Source organism: Quercus lobata, chromosome 8, assembly GCF_001633185.2.
Source record: "Quercus lobata isolate SW786 chromosome 8, ValleyOak3.0 Primary Assembly, whole genome shotgun sequence".
NCBI lineage: Eukaryota > Viridiplantae > Streptophyta > Magnoliopsida > Fagales > Fagaceae > Quercus > Quercus lobata.
Window position 1 is genome coordinate 41,533,526 of NC_044911.1, and position 27,599 is coordinate 41,561,124.

At 34.7% G+C, this 27,599-nt stretch overlaps 3 protein-coding genes across 3 annotated transcripts; 2 read left to right on the plus strand and 1 right to left on the minus strand.

Moving 5' to 3' along the window:
• The first annotated feature begins 701 nt into the window (after positions 1–701).
• LOC115955925 (inactive TPR repeat-containing thioredoxin TTL3-like) lies at positions 702–4,870 on the plus strand. Its single transcript, XM_031074333.1, has 7 exons — positions 702–1,939; positions 2,506–2,701; positions 2,791–2,975; positions 3,058–3,391; positions 3,503–3,707; positions 3,813–3,919; positions 4,248–4,870. The coding sequence occupies exons 1-7, from the start codon at positions 1,005–1,007 to the stop codon at positions 4,398–4,400; spliced, it is 2,115 nt and encodes a 704-aa protein (XP_030930193.1). The 5' UTR covers positions 702–1,004; the 3' UTR covers positions 4,401–4,870.
• An 11,314-nt stretch (positions 4,871–16,184) lies between these two features.
• On the plus strand, positions 16,185–17,533 carry LOC115957969. The gene is made up of 3 exons (XM_031076329.1): positions 16,185–16,357; positions 16,436–16,480; positions 16,938–17,533. Exons 1-3 carry the CDS (start codon positions 16,226–16,228, stop codon positions 17,367–17,369), a joined length of 609 nt encoding a protein of 202 aa, XP_030932189.1. The 5' UTR covers positions 16,185–16,225; the 3' UTR covers positions 17,370–17,533.
• A 1,475-nt stretch (positions 17,534–19,008) lies between these two features.
• Positions 19,009–25,827, minus strand: LOC115955627 (ubiquitin-conjugating enzyme E2 35-like). The gene is made up of 8 exons (XM_031073831.1): positions 25,600–25,827; positions 25,469–25,496; positions 22,955–23,041; positions 22,591–22,649; positions 20,241–20,282; positions 20,079–20,152; positions 19,668–19,765; positions 19,009–19,407 (listed from the first exon to the last, which is right to left on the minus strand). The coding sequence occupies exons 1-8, from the start codon at positions 25,633–25,635 to the stop codon at positions 19,370–19,372; spliced, it is 462 nt and encodes a 153-aa protein (XP_030929691.1). The 5' UTR covers positions 25,636–25,827; the 3' UTR covers positions 19,009–19,369.
• Positions 25,828–27,599: the final 1,772 nt, after the last annotated feature.

Genomic DNA, 27,599 nt, shown 5'->3' on the forward strand with positions numbered 1-27,599 from the left:
ATCAACAACAAAACACCCATTGGATTGTGTGATACTCACTATTTTCTTTGCTTCTTGTGTTTCTGGTTAACCACAACAGAGTGGATCAACTTGATTTGCATATGACACTGTCTAAATTGCTCTAGACTTGAAAAAGAGAGAGAGCATCAATTAGGGCAAAGGCTTTTATGCTCCATAAATTTTAGCCAAAATCATCAAATCCATATTCAATACAACCTGATTTGGGTTTTTGATTAAGTACAATATTAGGGTGATTTTTGTGTCTACCAAAATTAAAGATTGGTAGATTTGATTTTTGTGATGTTGTGTTTGGTTGTCAAAAAAGTTCAAGAAAAGTTGGGAAAGTTACAACAATTTTTTTTAAAAAAAACTAAGAATATATATATTAAATTTAAATTAATTGGGAACACTATTTTTTTATTATTTTATAAATTAAAATTTTTTGTTATTTTTAAATATTTATTTATTATTTCATTAGTTATGTTAACATCTAATGTGACACTTCATACTGCATGAAAAACGATTTTCAAAATTTAAAGATTAAAATAGGAGCTCAAAAAAAAGTGGAGACCAAAGTGAGAATTCGCCCAAAATATAGGACAAAAAAGGAATTTTTGCGGAAGAAAAAAAAAATGAAAAAAGAAAGAGGGAGAGAACGAAGAGTTAGATCCAGCTCGTGAAGTAGCAACAACAAACAAGCAAATTATGAAAAGATAAAATTTTCAGAGGAAATAAAAAATCAAATACCCATTAAAGTCTCTCTCTCTCTCTCTCTCTCTCTCTGAACACAACTTTGCATCACTCACATTCATTCTTTGCTTCCTCCTCTGATATCACGAGATCCCCATCTCTCCTTCTCTCTTTCTATGTCTTCCTCGCACTCTCTCTGCTATTACATAACTCATTCTTTGCATTCTTAACACAAACAATTGCTAAAACAACCGAAACTCTCCCACCCACCAATTACAATTCACAAACATTTTTTTGCAAACTGGTTGTACGACATGTCGCATTCTCCAAAACCCATACAAGAAATCTCCAGCTTTGACTCCTTAACCACTCGGTTCCATGACTCACTGAGTTGCGACGAGAACAAGCCCGATTTCCGCGAGCTCGATCTGGCCTCCCCAGTCTCCCCCTTGAGAAGTCGTGGCTCAGTGGCCAATGGTGCACTCACTCCAAGCTCAAGCTCCAGCTCTTCTGGCTCAGCTTCGGCCAAGAACAGCAACAACACCCAGTTGGCAAGCAGATCCGAAACCAAATCAAACAACCACTCCGGAGAGCTCTCGGGCTTGTCCGAAACCAGCCCAATTGCCCAAGACCCTCACCGATCCAGTAATTCTAAACCGGGCCATCGGAGATCTGTCTCCGCCGAACCCCCTTTGATCTATTCGGGTGGAAATGGAGCAACTTCAGCTTCCTCGAATGGGACAGTATTACCAAGCGGTAACATTTGCCCATCTGGGAAAATCTTAAAAGCGGTTCCTTCTCCTAGAAACGCAACTGGGGCTGGGAGAATCTTAAAAGCTGGTTCTGGGACTGGTAACTATGGCCACGGAAGCATAGTAAGAGGCGGTGGTGGCGGTGCTAAATTGGGCGGTGCTGGCACTGGGAGTGTTATAGATGCTAATGTGACTGGGAATATACATTTTGCTGGAGAAGCTATGATGGTCAGGCGAGCACTTGCTAGTACTGATCCTGAAGAAGTGAAAAAGGCTGGGAATGAGTTGTATAGAAGAGGCCATTTTGTGGAGGCCTTGTCATTGTATGATCGGGCTATTTCCTTGTCGCCGGATAATGCTGCATTTCGGAGTAATCGGGCGGCGGCATTGACGGCATTGGGGAGGTTGGGGGAGGCAGTGAAGGAGTGTGAGGAGGCTGTGAGGTTGGAGCCTAGTTATGGAAGGCCACACCAGAGATTGGCATATCTTTATCTCCGGTGAGTGTGTTTTCTGTCTTGGAAATTTTATGCTTTTGTTTTGGGGGGCTTTGCTTGGATAAATGTGATTGGTGTTTTTTGTTTTGTTCTGATCTATACCTTGTGTTTCTTATTGGTTTTGGTGCATCTAGGATCTATTTTGTTTATTTGGGTCCTCTCATTGTTAGCTTGCTTTTGCTGATTTTTATATTCTTTTGCATTGGTGAATTGGTCTTGCCTCTGCAATGCCATTGTTGTATCTGTCACATTAGTCTCTACTCGTATTCCTTTTTTTATGGTACCTAATTAGAATGGTGGATTGCTGTTTGAGTAGTTGTTATAATTGCTATTATTTAAGAGAGTTCTTTGTTCAATTCTGGAAGTAGTTAAGATTGTTGGGTTTCTAATTTTTCTGTCTTCACGTTTGGTGAATTAGGTTTTTGAATCATTGACCTTTTGTCTTGAGGCATTCAACTAATTAAAGACTAATCAGTAATTGTTCAGTTTTCTATTGGCTGCAAGCCTGCAAGAATAATACGATTCATGGATCATTTGTCATATTAATCTGGATTTTTTTTTTTTTACAGTTTTGGGCAGGTTGAATATGCCCAACGCCACCTCTTTTTCCCTGGGCAATACCCTGATCAATCCGAGTTGCAGAAGATAAAGTCGTTGGTGAAGCATCTGAACCAATGCACAGATGCCCGGAAGATTGGCGATTGGAAGAGTGCAATCAGGGAATCTGATGCAGCCATGGAAATTGGGGCAGATTGCTCTCCTCAGGTAGAACCCTATTCATGAAATCTCTAGAATTTTCTAATTAATGTGGAGAAAAGTATCAAAATGCTAACTTATTAGAATGGTTTCTACAGCTCATTGCTTGTAAGGCAGAAGCCCTTTTGAAGCTCCATCAAGTTGAAGAAGCTGAGTCTATCCTTTCAAACATTCCTAAGTTGGAAAATTATCCTCCTTGCTGCTCGCAAACCAAGGTCTTTGGAATGCTTGCTGAAGTTTATCTTCTCTATGTCCGAGCTCAGGTGGAGATGGCATTGGGAAGGTATGCTCTAACATATAAAATTCATATACAAAGTAGTAATGGCTTTTGGGATGAGTGAGAACAGTTAGTTGATTCCTTGCAGGTTTGATAATGCAGTTGAGGCAGCCGAGAAGGCTGGTATGATTGATGTTGGTAATGTTGAAGTTGCAAGGGTGTTTAATAATGTGAAAATGGTGGCAAGAGCTCGTTCCCGGGGAAATGATCTTTTTAGCTCTGGAAGATTTTCTGAAGCCTGCTCGGCTTATGGAGAAGGCCTCAAATATGATAGTTGCAATTCGGTTCTCTATTGTAACAGAGCAGTTTGTTGGTCTAAGCTTGGACTATGGGAAAAATCTGTTGAGGACTGCAACCAGGCCCTTAAAATCCAACCGAATTACACCAAGGCCCTTCTAAGGAGGGCTGTCTCAAATGCAAAGGTGAGTTGGTATGCAATTGCTTATGTTCATAGTGTTGCTTTTGCTCTTTGATTTTTCAGTTTGTTGGTTTATACGCTTATAGTTGGCATCGTTTCTTGTGTTATGTTATAGCTTGAACGGTGGGCAGAGGCTACGCGAGATTATGAGGTCTTGAGGAGGGAACTTCCTGGAGACAATGAGGTTGCTGAATCTCTACACCGTGCACAAACTGCATTAAAGAAATCTCGTGGACGGGAAGTTCATAGTATGACCTTTTGTGGTGAAGTAGAAGAAGTTTCTAGTCTAAATAAGTTTAAATCTGCTACATTGTCTCCTGGTGAGTTTAGTGCCTTTATTATTGGTTTGTGATGCTTGTCTTTCTTTCCTGCTCCATTCCATAATATCCTCAATTGTCCTATCTGAATGAAAATTTCAATTTCAGGTGTTTCAGTCATTCATTTCAAAGTGGCATCAAATGAACAATGTGAAGAAATATCCCCATTTATCAATATGCTGTGCGTTCGATATCCATCTGTTAATTTTTTTAAGGTAGGCAACACACTGGTCCTTTGCTTGCCTTATGTGATTTGTGTCATTCCATGGCATTCTACATAGTGCTTGAAATGAGCCTATGTTGTGTTTATATGGTTTCATTGCATGGGTCTTCAGAGGTCATGTTAAATCTCTTTCCCTTTTATAATCCTTTAAATAAGAAATCCAACTCTTTGCATTCTTTATTGATATAGTTTGTGATGACTGGTGTTATGCTTGCAAAATATACTGAATGATCTTATTCTGTGCTATAAAAAGCATAGTACAATACTACAATCTGTTGTCAAATTTGACATATAAACAATTTTTTGTTGTTTGATTAAAGGTCGATGTGGAGGAGCTCTTAGCAGTAGCAAAAGCTGAGAGCATAAGAACAGTTCCGACATTTAAGATTTACAGGAATGGAGAGAAAGTGATGGAGCTAATCCGCCCAAGCCATCAATTATTGGAAGACTCAGTGAGGAACTTTAGCCTTTAGAACAAACGCCCAACCATACAGCATTTGATGGTAATTGTCCATGTATTCACTGTCTTTACCCAATTCATACTAGGAGATTACTTGTTACATAATCAGCTACATAATTGTTTCATAGAGGTCTAAGGCAGTGAATCCCTTAGAGAAATAGCTTCTTAGTTCACATTTGCGGAATTATATGGTCTTTCCATTTCATTTCTCTCTGATTTATTCTTCCTTCCACATTTTAATTCCAAATCCAATAGCTGTCCTTGTAATTTTTTGGCATATCTCAGCCTTATTCTTGTGTCCCATGTTCCATTTTTGGAGGAATAAAGCTGAAAAAGTGTACAATTTAATTATATTGTCTGCTTAGCTAAAGCTTTGAGAGAGAGAGAGAGAAAGAGAGTTGTTGGCTGGTACTGACATTGTGTACATATAATAATATGATATTATCCTTGTAGTGAAAGCAATGAGAGGCTGGATCATGTTTATCTTTTTTTGATCCAAAGAAATACAATGCGCTACACAACAAGGGGGTGGCTTTCCCTCTGCTTAAAAAAGCATCAACCTTGATAATTGCTGGAATATTTGTTTTAGTACGAACAAGCAACTTTTCTTTCATGGTGTTTACATGGCAATTTTTTATTCTTTTCAAAAATTAATTTTAGCTTTTACTAGCATCTCTAACTCCAAAAAAGGGTTTTGTTTGTTTGTTTTTTTTAGCTGGAGTCAGGGCTTGAATGCCTTTCTAAAGAGATGTAAGAAAAATCAAGGGTCAATAATTCAAAATTTTCTATCATTATTTTTTGCCTATTGATAAAGTTGCAGAGTGGGAATTATTGGTTTTTCTTTTTTGCCGAATTAATGGTTATATACGACCGGTTTATTTATGAAACACACTAGCCCCCAGTGCATTTACAACGCTTGCTCCCCCTGCCCCTGCGGGTCCTGGAGTGTGTCCTAAGTATGGGTGGTGTCTTAAGTAACTGCTTTTCTAAAGCTGGCTTTATCTTTTTCTATTTCGGCTACTTTTGAGGATGTTTCTTTTGTAAAACTGCTTAGGACTAGATTCCCAATTCACTACTTACCTCGTTACCTTTTTTTGCTCTAAAAAATAAAGATAGCCATTCACTTGGAGACAAGTTGGAAATGGTCCGGCACTTTCAAGAAATTCCCTCCTTCAGGTGAAATAGAAGAGTAGTGTTAGGAGCACCCCTAAATTCACACCTTGCTTGATTGTGGTGTGGATTTGGGCGTGGAAATGAGCATATCCCTAACATTACTCAAAATAGAAAAAGCTAGCCCTAGATTTGGGTATTGCCAAGTACTTTATTTCTAAAGTATCCAAATTGCTTCGTAAGCATAAACACTACTTAACAATGTTAGAAAATTCTTTTATAACCAAAATTCTTTTATGGGTTATGTTAATGGACATTGTAAGGTGTCTATTAAGAAATTGTTTTATGTTAAATTTTTTGTTTTATAGAGTATAGAGCTAGTAGAGCTAACATTTTAAGTTTCACTTATCACTTCAATCGTATTTTCAGTTACTTATCAATTCATACCAATTTTTTATTATCTGAACCCCACAATAACTCATCATTATTAGACATTTTACGGTACTCGTTAATATTTCCCTTTCCTTGATTTATATATATTTTTTCATCATGGCCCTAAATATGTTTTTCTCTTCATATTTAGCTGTTATTTATTTATTATTGGTTATCGAGCGCAAATAATATCGGTTGGACTTATGCAATCAAAACAAACGGTTGGAAGAATACAGAATACCTAAAGTAGTAGTTTAATACAATAATACAGAATACCTAAAGGATTAGGGAAATACAATGTTAAATGTCCTTTGTACCTAGGAAGTAATTTGGATATTTCTAAGAAGTCTCTTAATACTTGTTATTAGTCATACCTCATGGACATCTTTTTAATACCTTTTTTAAAAATTAGATTTATACAGTTTTGGCCAGCTGGAAAGGTTATAAAGAATGAAACAGACATAAATTGGGGCACCTTCCATTTAAGGACGTCGGGGCCCGAACCAATACTTTGATTTTGGATAAGATAAATAAGACACTTCTGTATTGAAATATGCAAAAGAACCTATTGGGTTGGTGTACTACCTAGTGATAGACTTTTTAGTTTTTTTTAAAAAAAAAAAAAAAAAAAAACTAAGTTCCCTTTGGGCCCATTGGTCCTGCCACCCTGGTTAACCAAGAACTTTGCCTTTGTGTGACCAAAACGGCCCCAACTATTTCTGGTCCCTCCTACTCTAATGTGGTTAAAGATCCAAGGTAAAAAAACAAAACAAAAAAAAACAAAATGTAAAATTTGGCAATGATGGTACGGTATGTACCAGTAGGTTTTATGGTGTTAGAGTATGTAGCTACTGACTGCTGAGTTGGTATGCATTGATTAGAGAGTACACAAAGGGCAGTCTGGCTGGCTGGCTGACAGTAGATGACCGTTCTGAATGATTCTCCTTGAAAAACGCTATTGAAATTGTCATAAAGTTGAAGAATCTGACCCTTTTCTCAACAGTTTAATGTGGTGCATGAGTGCATTATATCATGGCGCTTCGCAACAAAACCTGACCACCATCCATCATCCTTGCGGCTCCATTATGGCTTAAGTCTCTCTTTTTTTTTTTTTTTTGGGTACTGATTTTTAATTAAAAGATCCTCTTCTGTAAAGATTTTTATTTTCTTAATATTATGTTAATTCAAATTTAAGACAGCGAATAAATTACAAAAATAGTTATAAGTATAATAAATCAATCATTAATATATTAGCCTATGAGATTGACATATGAATCTCACATATACGTTGGATATATACAAATTTTTTATTAAAAATGAAGACTTCATGTAGGAGCGTATAGGGTTTTGTCATAACTCTTTCTTAGAGTAGTTTTACTTTTACGTTTAGCTTTTCTACATTAACTTTTTATGGCTATATTCAAAACAATGGGTGGATGTTTAAAATTAGTTAAACAACTCAAATATTTAATGTCTTTATTACTCTAAATGCTTTAGATTGATTTAATGGATAATTTTTCAGTTTTCTCTTTTGTACATAAGAACTAAGTTCAACTTAAAATTGCAAGAGTTGAATTCAATGGATTTGGTAATATGATTATTTGTCTCTATACATTTATCCAACTAAGCATAAATAGAAACCTCCTTAAGAGTTATCCTTCAAGAACTAAGTTCAATGTAGAATTGCAAGAGTTAAATTCAATAGATTGAGTAATATGATTATTTGCCTCTGCACATTGGGGGTCCATTTAGATACTGCTTATTTTGTTGGAAACTAAAAATTGAAAACTGAAAACACTGTAGTAAAATAATTTTTAAATGTATGAATAGTATCATAGGACCTATTTTTAATGAAAATGTTACTGAAAAAAGAGGTTTGTGGGTCCCGTGAACAGTGCACGGGACCCATTGGTGTGCACTATCCACCACTTATTTTGCTGGTGTGAACATTGCACTGACAGACAAAGTAAAAAAGAAACACTTCTCACAACAAAGAAAAAAAAAAAAAAAATAAGGCCAAAACACTGGACGTGGAAGTTTTCATCCGTATCCAAATAGATATTTGTTCAATCAAGCATAAAGAGTGACCTCCTTAAGAGTTGTCCTTCAATATAAACTTTGATGGAGTGATTTTTAAAGAATAAAGTGGGAGTAGGAGTTTTGATTCGAGATGATAATGAGTTGCTCATTACAACATTGAGTTGCAAAGGGAGATAAATTTGGATTCTGAAGAGGTAGAACTAGCAGCGATTGTCTAGGCTATTAGTTTTGCAATTGAAATAGGTGGAAGATATATCATCTTAAAGGGAGATTTAGCATATATTATTGCCAATTTTCTATCTAAGGAGGAAGATAATTCATAGTTGGGAGCCATGGCAATGGCAAAGGCAACAATATTGAGAATGAATATTCTGCATGGTCATAGAGATAATTTCATAAGAAAAAATATATATAGTTTCTTATAAAACATTTTAAAATAAATTTATATTGTACCGTGCATTGCATTAGACATCAGCTAGTTAACCAAATTAATAAAGTTATTTGTCGTCACTTGTCAATAAAATACATGTAACTTTGAATCCTATCTAACATTTTTTTTAAAGAAAAAAAAACTCATTAGTATTTTGTCCCAAAGATAAAGAGATAAGCCATAAAGTGGACGTTATAAAATTTTTATTAGGAGACCAAAATTATTATAGATTTGAAATCTCCTAAATAATAAAACTTATTGTTGGGTCAAATTTTCGGTTAATACATGTGTTGTGCTTTCATACGTCAGCGATTGGACTTGCGGTTGTTAACGGAATTTGCTGGTCCTTGATGTGGATGACAATGTCATTAGACTTGAAATCACAGATGTAAGGACTTGGGTCTGTAAAGAGAAATTGTGTTTTGCACTACACAAATAATGCCCATGGGTATTAATATTTTATAGGCAAGCATATACCTACTTATCTGTTATGAACAAATATATCAATTTTAAGAGTCACATCCTAACCGAAATACTTTTTCAGTTAATTTATCTTTATAGTAACAAATCTAACGTCTTGTTAAGTAACACTATCTGCTAAATAGAAGGTTATTCTATATACGAGAGTGTATCATATTATAGTGTGATCACCTATTATATTTACATACTAGCATCTCCCACTTAATCACACCATAACTAATGGTGTTAGTTATAGTCGATATGAACAATGGTCCTTACCCTTTGCCAACTACATCGGCATTAGTGTACGACTCTGGCTAACTTGTGTACATATCTTTGTCATCCTACACTGACCATACAATTCATTATATGCTATTTTTGCAACATAATCCAGGTGACTTCCAATTCACTATCTTTCGAGCGAACGACATTGGTCTCCCAGCAATGTAGCTGCTGCAAAGGGAGTTTTAGCCCACACCCATTTGATACCAATGACTTCAATCATACATACTTATATATGTGTTGACCTACGCTGAAATTTTCATATTTTACTTCCTCAAAGCCAATATTCATGAAAGTTTTCCTTGAACAAGGTTATTAGAGGCTCTCCATTGAAACAAGCTCAGCTGGACCATGATGCATATCAGTGGGCTTTACATTTATGTCTTAATTCAATTAGTTTATTTCGTCACATTTATTAACCCACATCTTCTGTTACATATATGTATTTCAATTTCACATGACTTATCCACGAACTCAAAAGTCACAAGTCTTGTGCATACACACATAACATAATGGACATGTGTCAAGGAAGACATAATTCATTCATGATGCCAAAGAAGACATGTCAAGATGATATATATGCATATTAGGAACAGGTGTCAAGTATTATGAACATGCACATTCCTTTTTTATTGCCATCCCACACGTTTTACCAAGAGTGATTTCATTTGGCTTCTTCTTGGTTCCATGGTTTAAACGCCACGTCATCTAATTGCACCGAATGCTGATCATAGAACTAACCATTCGGAAAGTCCTTGATATGATTCAATGCTTCCATTTGAAAACCCCGGCTACATCTGTACTCCTCGTTTGGCTGCCAAGTATATTCAATACACCACAACTGTTCATCACGAGTAGCAAATCAATCCAGTTGAGTAACTCTATCTATTTTCCTTCTTTATGAACTCTATCAAGCCAGTATTAAATTACTTGCATAGTAAAATGTATAAGTTTAAACCATAGAAAAAATGCACTAATATCAAAGAAAATTCCCAAACAACTTAGAAAAAAAAAAAAAGAAAGGCCCAAAACCGATCAAACGACCCGACTATAGACCCATATATTTGTTGACACAATCTTGAAATTGCATCATGAACCTATACTCTGATATCACTGTTGGTCCCTGATGCGGATGACAATGTTGATTTACAGGATGACAATGTTGTTAGACTGTAAATCGACTTAAGTCTTCAAAGAGAAATTGTGTTTTTCAACATCATTGCACAAATGAATGCCCAGAGGTTTTACTATTTATAGGCAAGCATATACCTCCTGAAAAGAAACATATCTATTGTAAATAGATATATCAATTTAAAGAGTCACACCCTCACCCAAATACTTCTTTAATTAATATATCCCTACAGAAACAAATCTCACATCTTGTGAGGCAACACCATCCACCAAATAGAAGGTTATTAATTATTATACGTATGAAGGTGTACATGTTATGGTGTGATTAACTACCACAATTATATACTAACAAAATTGAATTTAAAATTCTTTCCAATGAGTAACTTGTTTTGGCTACTACTATAGTGTTTTTCCTAGAAATTAAAATTGCAGATGAATATTTAAAATAGGATAGTGGATGGTTTCAGAGAGATTTATTTTTTATTTATTTATTTATGAAGCGAAGTAAGCTAGGAATAAATAGTTATATATAAGTATAACATAACAAAATTAATGCTTATAATGTGAAAGAAAGTTGAAATAATTATGCACAAAACTTGTCTTGTAGTGGTTTGGGTTGCAAGCAGTGATGAAAGCATTCAATAATAACACTAGGTATTCAGTTGTGGTGGAAGGTGCTTATTAGTATAGGGGCAACCTAAGGCCTAAGGTATTAACTATTAAGCAAAGCAGGATATAGAGCATTTGGTGGTGATGCCATGAAACATTCAACGATGAGACATTCAGATTCAGGGATGCATCATGAGGTATTCAATGGCACGTTAGAATGGGCCATGTAACCGTCAACAAGTATGAGATATTGTGAGAAGTTATTAGGCTCTTGAGAACTTATTCTAAGTCATCGATCGAAATCAGAAAAGCTTAGAATGTGAGAGCACATTCTAGTCAGCAAAACTAGAAACTTTTTGTTTCATGGAAAGTTCAACGCCTGCAAGGAGTAAAGTCTCATGTATAACTTGATAATAAAGCAAGAGAAGAAATCTAAAGAAATGATTTTGGATAAGCTTTTACAAATGTTTTACCTTGAGCCTTGTGGTTGACTGACTTTGCTTTATTTCTTAAATTGGAAATTAGTTGGGTGGAAGTAACATTTAGGTTTAGCCACAAAGGACTGCATTTAAGGCATATCAAAGATTAATGTTAATAGCCTTATAAAAAGAGGAAGTGGGTGTGGTATCCCAAGTTGACACCTTGACCACGGGCATGTTCGACAAGTCAGCCAATTATTAAGAAAATCAACGGCTTGGTATCCGGTACACCGTTCAATTCACCCAAGTCCCTCACATTTAAAAAAAAAAAACTTTTTTACCTTTTTATAGCAATTTTAAATCTCAACCATTCATACTAATTGCATAATTGCAATTAGTCAGTAAGTGTAAAATTCATTAATTTACATATGAAAATGTAAAGTTATGTAAAAATATATGGTTGTTACAATATAGCAATTGTGTTAATTTACACTTTGAATTTAGTTTTCTATTCTTTTTTTACGTATTCTGGGTATAAAAGAAGAGAGTGGATACTAATTTTTGTGTGTGAAGAAAGAGAAATAATTATATCAAGAAAATTTAATATTTTAATGAAATGTGATGTAAAAATAAATAATTTGATGTGGGTTATTTTAAAAAGTGCGTAAGTAAAATAAAAATAAAAATAAATTCTTATGCTAAAATAGACAATTTTTTTTGCTCGAGCTAATCCTCTTATCTCCCTTAAGTAAAAGTTGAATTGTACATGAGCATGGGGCAAGGGAATTAAATAGAATTTCATATGATTTCAACAGGCCTTGTGGCCCCTGTTTATAGATGGCCATATAACTTTTGGCATGTGCCATCTATGGCTGCATAGGGTCTCTGGGCCCTCGAGTCTTCTGTATAAGTTAAATGAGACATGTTTTCCTACTTGGGCTTCAAGGACTGATATATAACATGTCAGAAGAAACACCTTTTCTCCAAAAAGTGAAAAGAATATGCTGGTCTAGTTTTGCTCATTTGTTGACTTGCGTTTCAAGGTTTGATGTATGGTATAGTCGGCAGAAAAATAGTTCTCAACATTTATATATCAAATCTTAAATGTGGGTTCCAGTTAGTTCAATTGATAAAGTCTTTGACGGTTGTATAAGAGATCTAGGGTTCAATTCCCGCTTATACATTTGAAAAAATATATACTAATTTTTATGTAATTATATCTTTTTAATTTATTTTTCATTGACCGTTAAATAACTTAGAGCATCCGCATCAGTAGATGTAAAAATTATACATTTGAAAAAATATATACTAATTTTTATGTAATTATATCTTTTTAATTTATTTTTCATTGACCGTTAAATAACTTAGAGCATCCGCATCAGTAGATGTAAAAATTATACATTTGAAAAAATATATACTAATTTTTATGTAATTATATCTTTTTAATTTATTTTTCATTGACCGTTAAACAACTTAGAGCATCCACATCAGTAGATGTAAAAATTTTACCAAAATTTTTTTTTTCTATTTTACACACCAATTTTTGCAAAATACTCACATCAGTTTATCTATTCTACACGTTTCATTCAATAAAATATTCATCTTCACACTTCTCTCTAGAAACCTCACATAGACCCATCACAACCCAAGCCACCATCAACGATCAATTCACACACACCATCAACCTACCCAGCCACCATCATCAACCCACCATCACCCACTGATCAAACAAAGAATAAAAAAGATCAAAACCCCAAAACCCACTGATCAAATGGAGAATCCCAAAATTGATCAAATAAAGAATTAAAAAGGATCAAAACCCCAAAACCCACTGATCAAACAGAGTTTTGGCGGCGATCGGTGGTGGCACGACGAGAGATTCAACAAGTGAGATTCGGAGATCACTTTGGTGAGTGAGCTTTAGTGAGTGAGCTTCGGTGGCGATTGACGGTGGCATGGTGAGAGTGAGCTTGCTTCGGAGATCAGTGGCACGACTTGCTTCGGAGATCAATGGCAGCTTGCTTCGGAGATCAGTGGCACGACATGCTTCGGAGATCAGTGAGGTGAGAGTGAGGGACCAGAGATAAAAAGAGAGAGAGGTGAGAATGAGAAGCACCAGAGAGAAAAAAGAGACAATTAGGTGAAGGAAAGAGAAAAAATAGTAAAATATTAAATGCAAGGCTACAGTAACTGTGCATATATGCACAGTTATTGTAGCATTTTTGTATACATAATTTTGCAAGCACTGATGTGAGTGTTTTTTTTTTGGTTAAAATGTGTAACACCTTTTTGCATTTTGCAAGCATTGATGTTGTTGTTCTTATATTTTAGTGTTTAATGATTTATTTTGATAAATTTTAGTAGTGTATTTACCATAATCGGGGCTTGGTTTCACTTTACTTCGAGTTTTTTTGAAGGAACTCTCCTTAATTATCTGTGGAAAATTGTTAGTATTCCAACTTGTGCAATTTTGACTAATCTTGCACTTGTTTGTGTAAGTGATCAGGTATCTATATAAACCTAACTTCTTTCTTTAATTTTGTACTCCTAAGAGGATTGGTAATTTAGCCAATTTATTCCGGTTGTGCACAATCTAAATTGCTTGAGAATTGCTAGTTACATGTTTAGCTCATTTGCTTAGTGAGCAACTATAAATTGAAATTTTTTCATGCACATGCCAAATCATACCATCAAGTACCTGCTTTAGTGAATGTCTTAAATTCAATATTAAGAAAAAAAATTAGATAAAGAACCCTAGAAATTAGAACGATTGAAATCCATTTAACATGTAATCAAACCCTATAACATGACAAAGGTTCAAAATACTTTTCAACTTTTATTCTCACCCCAACAATTGTCACTTTAACCTTAACTTAAACAATGAGCCAACGATTGTTTTCGTTTTTTTTTTTTTTTTTTTTTTTTTTTTGCTGGGTAAGTGTTGTTGCAGGGGATAGAACCCCTGACTTGTTAGGCCCCAAGTAGACCGGGTACCACCAGGCCAGAAGGCCCGGTGGTAACGATTGTTTTCGTATAGCAAAACCCAAAGAGGCCCATATATATAAGGAGTGACTTAACAAAGTAGCAAATTAACCATGCAAATAATGCCAAACCAACAAGCCCATGCAAATTTACTGGCCAGCAGCAAAGGCCTCAACAGGGAAATTCTTTGTGATTCCAGCAAGACTCTTGAAGTTAATCTTCCCAGTTGGTGGATCATCAACTGTAATCTCACTCACTGGAGGCCAGAGCATGAACTCCTTAGCCTTCACTCCTTTGAGCTTCTTGATCCTCTTCTTCTCAACGTAGCCAGTGATCTCAGGGTCATAGCACACTAGCTTGCTAATCTTGTTGAACTCATGCTCAACATTCTTCTTCTTTTGTACAATCCATATGTAGCCAACGTTTTTCACATACCCGACTTCGATCACGTCGGCTAGAGGGAGAAGTCCCAAAGGGAGTTCAAATTCTTGGAGAAGAGAGGTTGCCAATCTCAGTCCCTCTTCGTGGCCTTACTTGACAATGCCTCCTTCCTTTTCTGCCATTGTTGAAATCTTTGGTAACTTTTTTTGTCTTATAACTTTGCTTTAATGTTGTTGCAAGAGGAAAATGATGCGGCTGGCTTTTTATATACTTTGTAGATGAGAGGCCAAATATATGGGACAAACTTAGTGGTGGAAACCAATGTTAATTTCATTGTTATAGTCGTCGGGCGGTTTGATCCACCAATTTTATTCTCCTTGAACAAGCTTTTATTCACATTTTTGTGCCGGTTACAAGGGCAAGTTACAAGTACGTTACTATTTTTCCTAATAACTGACCTTCCATCTTGTCTAATCTCCAATAAAACAAATTAAAGCTAAAGGGAACTTATTAGAAAAATACAAATAACCTGAAAGTTTTCAACTTAAAACCTGCCAACAATAACTTAGTAATATGTTTGACATTTATTAAAGTCAAAGAAATGAAGAGAAAAAGAAAATTCAGAGAACAATTTTTTTTTTTTCTTTTCAAATAATGAAGAATGAGAAATAAAAGGGGCCATAAGGCTTTTTTCAAGTGCAAGATAGAGGCCAGAGGGATTCAATCTTGTGTTGGAAGTTATTTTGTACCAAACACCATTTTGATTTGGCCAAAAAAGCTGATTTTGTATCGATTAATATCAAAGTACCATTTTGAGGTTATCGTTATTTATATACTTTAAAATACACATAAATAATTTAAAATTCACATATTTTATAAACTTTTTTTTATGAAACATATTTTATAAACCCAAATATTAATCTAAATATATTAATCCAATGTATTAGTTTAATGTTTTATAACATTTTTTAATAATTCTTTTATTGTATTAATCAAAACGTCAATACCAACCAAAACATTCGAAAAATCTCCAATACAATCACTACATACTACACTATTATTTCATAAAGTACATTTCAAATAACTATTGGTATCGGTGTAATGAATATGTATTACAATACAACTGGTATTGGTATGATATTAACTTCTTTATTACAGAAATTTCAAAGGCTTTTCTTTAGAGGGGGGCTAGATAAATAGGAGGGAGGGAGGGAGGGTTTGATCACCATAGATCACAGAGATTGTCTACTAAGCTATTAGTTGAACCTTGGGAGCATGAGCATTAGACCATTATTGGTCACTACGATATAAGGTATTGTGATTTAATATTAGCTTTTAAACTTTGGTAACCAAAGCTCCAAATGATCGAAAGAGTTAGGCGCCAAGTAAAGATACTGACGTGGCAGGACGAGTGGCTAAGGCTGACACGTCAGCTAACGAACTTTGCAACAAACTCACGAATCGAGTCTTTTTTTCATTTTCAGACTCGTATATATGTAGTCATAGAGAGTCTTTCCAAAATCAAAATCCTCCAAACAGAAACAGAAACAGAAGAAATTGGCAATGGAGTTTCAGAGCGAAAAGGGGATGAGATCGAAAGTGAAAACGAGAACCGAGAAGGTGTCACTGGAGAATTACATCGATTTCGTTCTCTCTAACAAGCAAATCGATCTCACCGTCAACTTCCTCAACCAAGTCATCTCTCATTTCGCTCTCTCTTTTTCTTCTTCTTCTAATTTCATTTCTTGCTTCTAATTTCGTTGAATTTTGCAGATTATCAACATGCACGGGTTCAAGAAAATCCACAAGGTTCAAAAGGTGAAAATGAAATCACACTCTCTAATCTCTCTCTCTGTGAATTACTGAAACTAGCTATATATTAGTATTAGCCTCTGTTTGATTGCTGAGAAATTGGATATGAAATCAATTGTAAATCAAATGATATCAGGAAATGCCTTAATTAACACCACTGTTTGGCTGCGAGAGAACAAAGCAAAGAATAGGAGTGTTGTTTTACGTTTCTGTCTATACTGCTCTGAATCATCAATGAAGTTCTTAGCATCTGTTTGGTTGTAGAGAAAATGGAAAGAAAAAAAAAGTTGATGAATGCTATGGTTTATGATATTTTCGTTTCTAGAAAAAGTTTCAGCTCAAGAAACTCGGCCAAAATCTCACATTTGAAAAGGCAAACAATAAATTGTACATAATTCTAGTTTAATGCGTTTTTTTCTGAGCAAGAGTAACCAAACGGATCCTAATGAAGTTATCGTTACAGAAAGTGCTGACGGACGCGGTGAACACTCTGGATCTGGTGGATCCGTCGCGATCAACACTAAACGACAACGTTTCGTGCTTCGCGTTCGTGACGCTGGAGGACGTAATCTTGGACCTCTGCGACCTCAATTGGCAAGAGTGCTGCGTCACCTCCATCCAAACCCTCGACTCCTGGAAACACTGCGGCGTCGTCTCGGGTGGTGCGCCCGACCCGATTAAGCCCAAGGCTTCGGATCCCATAGGAGTCGCTGACGTGTTCGGCGGAGATGGATCCACGTCTTCGTGCGTGGTCGGGTCGGAGTACTCGGGGTTGGAGCGAAGGTCCGGGGTTGGGAAGCTGGTGCCTAAGAGGAAGAGATCGAATTCGACGAGAGGAGGAGTCGGTGGCCGCCCTTCGGGTTGCGCTTCTGTCGGATCTTTCGGGTCCTGCTGAATGGATCGAGTCGGGTTTTTTCCTGCGTTTTGGCGGGAGGTATGTGGTGCGGTGCGTACTGTGTAGTGTGTAGCGGTAGATCTGTGGTTTGTTGAAGAGATAGGGGTATTTTTGTCTCTCAAGAATTCTCACCTTCGGTTAAGGACTTGCGTACTAGTTGGGAATTTGGGATTAGATCTATGATAGTATTTTGAGTCTATTTTCTGTATTTAGGAAGGGTATTTCATGCACAGTAGTGACAGCTCTTTTTGCGTGATAAAGTACGAAACAAACTTAATCGAGTTAAACAAAAAAAATTCGAAAGCCTCTGCTTTAGAAACAAAATATTTGAGAAAGGGTTATTTTTTTTGGATCATTGTCTTTTTGTTCCATATAATTCGCATTCTATTCTTGAAACCAGTGTGCGTGTACAAACTATCTGTGATTAACTCCTAAATCCGAAGTCATGAATTACAGCAATCATTCATTGGTGGGGAGCAAAAATGTTTCAGATTTGACGTGAGGATTGAAGGATAATCCAATAGATGGGATAGTTTGTGTGAAGTTTATAGTGACTTTATATTTGTCTAAATACGATAATTTCATTAATTTTTTGTCATCACTAGTGGTTGTCAAGTTATATGAAATAATATTGATTTGATATATCGCTAAGACTATTATCAATATATCTTATTATATCATTCTTAGCCAAAAGTCTTGTAGCTGAATTAACACTACTTCATGTATAAAATGCTTGAGAGTCTAAGGAAGAAAGAGTTCGAACTGCGAAGTTAACAGCATGTTGAATTTATTTCTAAAAAAAAAAAAATTATCCTTTTCAAAAAAAAAAAAGTATCTTATTATACATGTGGTCATCACTAGTTGGGGTCCAATTATATGAAAAAGTATTGATTTGACATAGCACTAAGGCTGTTACTAATGTCTTATTATTCATATGAATTATTCATCAAAAAATTATTCATATGAATTGCTTTTGAGGATATTTTGAAGATTTTGGGGTATATATATTTGGGGGGTTTTATGGGTAGTTTGATTATTTTTTTAAGGTTTTAGGTATATTTTCATTATTTTGGAGGTGTACAGTGTATATTGGTCATTTTAATAGCATTTTTTTTTTATCATTTTAGAGATCTCCATAGTATTTTGGTCATTTTATAGAAAGATTGAGAAATGAGAGCTTTGTTCTCCTAAGGTTGAAAATGTATTACGCCCCTAAAGAATATAAAACATTTTCAACCCCAAATAAGGTGTTTTTCTTGGTAAATAAACAAAAAATGAAAGAGAGAGGCTAAGTTTTGTGTACGAATTATGGATATTAGAAGTGAGGGCAAAATGGCAAATGGACGAAACTTGTTGAATTACTTAAAGATTTGCCAAGTATTTCAACAATTTTTTCTGCCTTTCACTTATTCTTTAACAGTAGATAAGCATATGCCCTGCATTATCATCGGGTAAGGGACAACGCCAACCCACAAGCCTAAGGGGGAGAGCGAGTACATGCTGCAGAAAAATCAATGATTCATTTAACAGTTAAAATACAAGTTCAAATCAAACTCTTCTCCAAAATTGTTCAAGAGACTAAAAAAAATATAACTCACGAAATTTGCAGCAGCCATAAACGTTTTGCAACACACAAATATATTTAAAAATTACACATCTAAAATTAAAGTTGAAGTGCACAAAAAATCGATATCAAACTTCAATATAATCATGCAGATCTTAAAAGCAGGCTCTTCAAAAGATGAAAAAGCCTTTCAAGTTATTAAAGATGACTCAAATAAATGAAGTTCTTCAGAAGAATCATCTTTCATTGATCAACTCAGAAATCATTTGTTCATTCCTGATGATGACTCTCAGTTAATTGATGTTCTCAAGAAGATTCATCTTTCATAGATCAAGTCACAGATCATTTTTCCATTCATATTTTTAATACCAAATGACAAACCAACCATCAAGTTTAACAGACATTTTAGAGATTGATATGTTGACCAACAAGCTCATCAGGCTCCACTTGCATACAGACGGGTCCATTCCTTGGCTGCAAGATTCAACGAAACAAGGGCCAGTAATAAGTAATGATACACATGACAATAATGCCTTGTAAACTCAACTGAAATCATTTCATCACATCAAATCAATTATTTTATGGTGAAATAAAACATTTTTAATCCTTACATAAAAATAATCAATATGGGTATAAGATAAATGAAAAAGTATCAACTATGGAACTTTTCTAGGCCACATGGCTACCATCTTGGTATAAGCTAATAGAATAACTAAAATTATTATTCATATTACCTGTTTCAACAGCTTCAGCTTCATTTGTCTTCCAATGCTTTGCAATGTTCTCGGAAAGTGGATCATCAGGGTTTGGAGCACTCAAAAGAGCTTGGATGCTGACACAGTAAATAATGCAACATTGAAATAAACTCAATTAGCTTTGCTTTAAATACCATATCACGACCCAAGATCCCATCATTTAAATGATCAATTTTTTTTTTTTATCTACCTTTCTTTTCCAAGTGACCAGCTTTAGATTTTTGTGAGACTTAAAGTACCATAATCCTAATATTACAGCAATCCTCTTTTTTTTTTTTTGGGGGGGGGGGGGGGGGGGGGGTGTGGGGGAGAGATAAGTAGACATTTTCCAAACTTTCTAATGAAGGTAAACTACTTTATGTATGCTTTTTAATTGAAGCACCAAATCACCTCAGCAATACTGTTCGGATTTGGAGGGCTGGACTCCATTTGTCTTTAAGAATATCGAGGCATATCCTTCCAAGCTGCATGAAATTACCCCTTATATTCAGCAATAATAAACAAATGATTTCTGGCCAAGGAAATGAGTGAAAGGGAGCAGGAACTACTTGCCTTATCAATATTAGGATGGTATATTTTGGTCAGGAAGCGAACCTGTTACCAAAACTGAATGAATTAAAAAAAAATAAAAATAACAAAGCCCAAGGTTGGGAATCAACAACCCAACTACAGCAAAGGGACTACAGTTAAGAAGCACACAGGTAGAAGAAACTCAAACTAAGACTTTCCTCAATGAAATTAAAATTAATAAAATAAACTTAATGGCTATGTTAAAGAAAGAACAGGCACAAATTCAGCCATTATTTGGTTTCTGTATGGGCCAGAAAAATGGATAAACAAACAGAATGGAATATTACAAGATACACTGATTTCATCCACTCTAGTAAAGAAAATATTTTGAAACACAGCAGCACAAGATCAGTTTGACTAAAACGGAAACACTTTTACATGAGTGACAGAAAAGAACAGAAAACTGAGTGCCTAAATCAAGAATTGGGAGATCATAACTTGAATGGTTCTTATCAACATAACTTATACAAGTCACAGATCAATATTTATATTGTAACAGTAACAAATCAGCAGAATCTTTGCATGCATCTCAGATATTTTGAAGTCAAACAAGTCCAATATTAATTGGAACCCTCCTGCTTATGCTTTAGTATTTACCCTATTCAGCAAGGCATTAAATCAATTGGTCCCTCCACAGGAAAATAGGCCAGATGAACCCATTAGTTTAGTACCATGGAAAAGTTTATCACATGATATATCTACGTAACTTCCACCACTGTCATTCTACACAATGAAGCAGATTTATCTTCATAACTCTGCATGTCTTATATTGATGGACACTGGCTTCCTTTTCTATAAAGTAAATTTTATGTCATAATGCTGCTGTTCTCATACAATACATTTCCCTTTTGATAAGTAAATAAGTCATTGAAAAGTGCAAAAGGGTCAGAACCCAAGTACTCGGAAAGTGTACAGCTCATACAATACACTTTCTACAATAATCATGTTATTTGACATTGCAATTACTACAAACCAGCCTCTTTCAACAGCATGATGAAAGCTCTTCAGATCTGATTCTTCAGTGGACCACTCAGCCTATATAAAACTGCAAAATACTAACAATTTTATCATACAGGCTTCAACTTACTTGTATGTATGTTAGCTTCTACTCTTCATTTGAACAATGAAAAACAAAATCTGGAGAGCTTTTCTCCATGCTGTTGAGTGTAAGCTCAAACCATCAATTGTTTCATATATTGTGTTGAACATGGACTTTATTAGTAAAATTATTTATCTATGCTTGAAGAACCTATCCAATGCTTCAAACATATATCCTGCGCTAAGATACTAATAATAATTGCTATACAGATCTCAAATATCTGTGAATTTTACTAAAATGAACTTACAAACCTCAAAACATTTCAGTCCTGTAAATTTCTTTCTCCAGTAGATGGTGTTGATGGAAGGTAAAACCCAATTAATTTTTTTGGTTACTTAACTTCTAAGTGCTCATCACGGTTATGCAATAACCAAAAAATGCAAAAGCATAGATTTAACATGCTGGGCTGAGAGAAATCTGGTATAAGTTCAAACAGGTCCAAAATAGTCTATGCATACAAAGATGAAAAAAAAATTTTATATATATAAAGATGAAAAAAAATGCATGCAACTCAGAAATTTTAATTTACTGCAACCAGTGAGATTTTGGATTCACAATACTCTCATTTTAAATGCCAATTGATCAACATCCACAAAAGCCAAATTATCCAATAATATTGTAAAAGATATTAACTTCCCCACGGTTTTTTTATTTTATTTCGTTTTTCATTCTTTTGAGGTCAAACATAATGTATAAGCTTTCAGTAGCCAACATTCATGTGATAGCTAAACAGATGTAATTAATACAACAAAAAATGATAAAGGTTTTGGTTATAACTTCTTGGCATACCAGGTATCACCTCTACAGAAGCATAATGCAAATAAACAAGATGTGATAAAAAACAAACATGCGACTTTGAAAGTGCAACTTGTTTGCATCTATTAGTTGCATGGAAATTACCATTAGGCTTCAAGTCCCAAAAGAATATTTACTTAAAAGTACAACAGCCAACAGATCATAGCCTAGACCTGTTTAAACATTCACAATCAGATAGACAGGAAAATAAAATATAAGCAAAACTTAAGAGTCTAAGCTACCATTACAACAATTATCGAATAACATAAGCCACACATCTCTTCAGACAAGCAACCATCTGAAACAGCAGATATAACTGTATCTGGGCTCTCAAGCAAGATAGCGGATGAATGCCTTCATAATGATCAAATGAACAACCATTGAACCTCAAAAAGATAGCATAAAATGGCATCAAAATATGCCTAAACATCATATTACCTTAGGAGCTGCCATTGGATATTCTTCAGGAAGAAACAATTCTAATTTGAACACTCCACCTATATAAAAATCAAGATATAAGAAATTAGATCATATATCAGTAGATGAAAAGGGAAGTTATCAAAGGGACAAAGTGATAACAAATGCTTTTATTAGGTTCCAAAAAATCTGCAGGATATTATCAGTTATATGGATGTCCTTTGTGTAATGATAATTCACAAAGAAAGAGGCAATAAAAAATATTATAATCCATAGGACTAATGAAGGATTCCAAATTCAAAAGTGCCAACAAAGAATATTCATAGGGGGAAAAAATCTCCTATAATGTAGTCAACAAGAGAAACATTGCTATTTTTATAACTACCTTCATAAGGAGATTGAGCTGGACCAAGAATCATAACATTGAAGTATCGCATATTGTCTTCAGAAGGAGAAGCACTTATTCCGGGAGCTGCATACAAATGTCACAAAACATGCATAATACAATTAAGCTCTTTGATTAGAACTGGCATTTTATGAGAAGAATCTACAACAATGTAGGAAAACAGGTTTAATCTTCATAATGTAACCATCCCATACATGATATAGCTAAAGAAGGCTTAACTGGCCCATCATTTCTAGCTTCTTGACATAATATTTAGTTTTGTAAAATTTGAGCCCCTGCCTACCCCACATTGGCCAACACATGGAAATGATAACTTAGGATCATAGTACAGTGATGCAGTTACTTCAAGGTTAACAATTGCTACTAAATGTTGGGTCAGAGAGGGCAGTGTCATTCATGATTTCATACTATTATATAATTTTTTTTTTTTTTTTTTTTTGTGTGGATAATTTCATATTATTATATGATTTTACTTCTATTCCTTTTAAATAGCTATAGCAGCCCATGGGAACATTAAAATTCCAACAATCAATTCATACCTCTAGCTGAATTTAACTCAGTGTTATGAACTCATATTGTACTTTGGATGCCTTCCAAATTGAGTAATTGATGTTGCTATAATGCACAGATCCTTTTAGCAAGTGAGATATTGTAGCCCGACACAAACTACAGTAAACTTGCATTTCTAGGTTACCCTACTCTGTAATTAGTGAAAAAAGCTGTTCGCTTTTTTTTCTTTCTTGACTAATATTATCACTAGTGTGGTTCAGTTTGGGTGTACTATGGAACAATGGAAGATACTATTACAGAGGTAGAAAACCCAAAACAAGTTTTGTTGGGAACAACAGGTCTGAGGTGGTCTAACTGAAGACCTAGTCTTATCTAGGTAATACCATGCAGACAATGACAATTCAGGTGCCTGTAATTGCCACCTTCATTCAGGGTAGCCTAACATGCAATAAAAAACAATATACCATGGAGTATAGTTCCATTTGACACTTTCCATGAGAAAACGTGCTGCTTGTCCACAGGGGTCTACTATCCCAAACCTGGGTAGAAATATATCTGTTGAAAATATTTACCAGCAATTGTGCAAAGGGTCAAATGCAAAGAAAAAAATGCTACTCCATCCTGAACATGATTCCCCAAATCCTATCATTAACATACAACTACCGCTTTTTTACCCCTTTCACCATCATCTATCAGTATCACACTTATATTAAAAGGAAACATGAAAATCAGTGAAACATTACCATAAGACAAATATCTTCTTTTAATAGTCTCAAGGGGCAGTTGATTTGTGCAATCTTATCAAGATTCCTACTACTTTCCATGACTGTAATAAAATTTCCATATTTGGTTCATTGTTACACAACTTTTTCCCCCCTCACCTTCCTACAGATATGGCAACACAATGTTTTAACTTTTAGGAATACGATTAGCATGTGTAACGGACGTAATCTCAGATTCAGATAATTCCACTTCTTTTATCTATGTTGTTACATGAAGATATTTATGAAATGACAAGAATAACCTTACATATATATGGAGTTTCTTTTGGAAATCCAAGATAAAAGTTGTGATTATTTCGAGATACTTTTTTTTTTATCATTATTAAGTTAATTATTTTCGAGAATTTCATATTTTAATAAGTAAAATTCTTTTTTTTTTAAAAGGCTGATAAAAGGCACCACCGATGTACACTGGAAGTGTACAATTGATACATTAAAATTAAAGGCTAAAAGTGCATCGATCAAACAAATCAGGCAAAGCAACGAAAGAAAACAACCCCAAAGCATTTATCCACCCCAATAAAATCTTGAGTAAAAGCTTCAGATCATGAGATCCTTTCTCGCCAGAGACCCCACCACATGAGGAAATGAGGGATCATGCTCCAAATCACATCATTACCCAACTGCCAAACTTGCCTTTCCAACTTGCTAAAAGCTCCACAAAACCTTTTGGCATAACCCAATACATTCCAAGGAATCTGATAGGAATGCATCCAAGGAACCAAACCTAGGAACTCTACATTTCCTATAATCCAAGATTCAGCAAACCAAACAACCGGTAACATTCCCGTCAAATGCATTGGAAAACTAGAGTCTATAACTGAGAATCAACCCACTCACAAAACCGGCCCTAGTACAGTTTTTCTTATAAACCAAAATTTCACAAATTTAAAGGAAATATAACAAGATTTGCCAGGAACTTTAAATCCTCGTCATAAGGAGTGATATTAGGCCCTAAAAACTGGGTTTAGAAATATTCTCAAAAAGTAGCCAAACATTCAACAAAAATTCATAAATTCCATGGAATCAAAGCGTAAACCTAATTACCACCATCATCAAAGCAAAGGCCTCAGCTCAAATTAGAGAGTTTCTGATTCTTAACAGCTCCAAACACATAATCTAGCATAAATTAAACCAACAAATCTACCCGCAAATAAACAAATTTACAACCAGAGAAAGAGAGAGAGAGAGAGAGAAAGACCTGGTTCACTGAGAAGCCGCTGGGTTTCCTGTTCAATCAGACACAATCAAAGATCAAAACCACAACGACGATACATACATACATATAGAAAGAGAGAGAGAGAGAGTATAGTATAAGATCGGAAAGAGAACCTTGATAATTCGCCGAGGAAGATTACTGTTCGCCATTGATTCTTCGAAGAATTGGGGAAGAGAGAGATTGAAGTTTGCAGGCGAAGAAAGAGAAACGCAGAAAGAAAGAAAGAGAAAAAGAGAGAATTATATGGGGAAGGATCTAAAAGTTTTTAAAGGCAAGCTAAGCTAAGTCTTCTTATATAGTGGTTCGTATTTATTTATTTTGATTCTTCTTCTTCTTTTTTTTCTTTCTTTCTCGTGAGTGATGGCCAAATGGGCAATTACTTGTTTTTTCTTTTTTTCTTTTTTTTTGGGGTTGGGGGAAGTGTGTGTTTTACTTTGCTGGGTACCTAATGTTTCTCACTGACCAATCAGCCTACTTTACCCTATTTGCTTCTTTATGTAGAACTTTTATTTATTTATTGAAAGTTAGAATCTTTATTATAACTTTTTAATCTATATTATAGAATGTCTTTTTTAACATTTTATCCACCAAACCCTCCAGCTCCAACTACTTGACTTTTTTTTTTTTTTAAATGTTGTAAAAAGATCAGAAAATACGTATTTGATTTTAGTAAGCTTTGAAAATTTTTAAGCTTACAAGCCCATAATTTACCATTAAAAATGTGATCAATGATTATTTTTCAATAAAAAAATTACAAAGTTTGAATTTTCCAATTTGAATCAAGCCATAAACCTGTAGAAGATCCAAATCGAGCATTATATATTAAGAATGTATAATATTGAAGAACATAAATATATATACAGTTGAAGTAACTTATCTTTTCATTGTTTTCAAGCCTGAGCTTGAGCTCACGATTTATGTGGTAAATCCTAGATTTAAATAATTTGACTCATTTAAGTAAATAAATTTACTAATTCTTCTTAGTGTGCGCTTAGATGTAGATTAAAATTATAAATTATTTCATTATTCAGTTTATTTTGTTATTATTTATGAGTCACATTGCACTTTTTGACACTATTCATAAGTCATATTGTACTATTTCAACTAACTTTTACTTTTATCTATAGTACTTTCAGTAATAAGTTTTTAATTTCAACAAAATAAACGATTTCCAAACAGATTCTTAAAAAAATTAACTAATTAAGATGGATGGGATGGTGAGCTCATTGGTCTAGAGCATGATGTACACTAGAAGAAATTAGGTTCAATCCACAGCATTATCGATAATTTTTTTTTTTTAAGTAAATTTTGTTTTTGTTGTGTGTGTGTTAATATTGGGCAACTAAAATGCAATAATCTTCCTTTCAAACCCTATGTCAGGAGGTCAAGAGTTGTTTTGAACTCAAAAGTCAAGAATTAACTGACTCCCCTTTATTTTTAGGAACTTTCAAACCCCGTCTCAAAGTCAAGACTTAAAGACTTAAAAGACACCCCTTGGTTTTTAGGAGCAGTGCCTTCAATAAACTCTTTTTTTTTTTCTTTTTTTCTTTTTTTGGGCTTAATGCCTTAGATGAACTCAATCATTCGCATAATTTTCTTCCCAAATGCTCCAAACTTTCAATGACATAGGCACATATCTTTCCACATGGGTCGATGATAAATTTCTAAAATCATGTGATTACACCACTAAAGCTTTTAGAACTTTTTAAAAGCCCACCTAAGTTCATGTAATCTTACTTGTCCACATAATTTCTTGTGGGTTCTTTTTGTTGTCTTGTCACATGTTGAACTCTAATTGGTGAGTTTATGCCTGCGGGTTGAGTTCACAATTCACATTAGCAAGGAAAGCAATGACAATTACCTATGCATGCTCACATTAACAAGGAAAGCAACGACAATTACCTATTTTAGAGAGTGTGTGGAATCATTTCTATCGTCTTGTCACGCATTGAACTATGATTGGTGGGTTCGTGTATAGGGATGACCGGATGAGTTCACTGCTCACATCAGCAATAGAAGCAATGACGATTACTAATGCACTCATTGTTTTGCTAATTGAGTGAGAGAGAGGGAAAGGAGGGAGAGAGTTGAATATGAGTAATAATTCGCATTA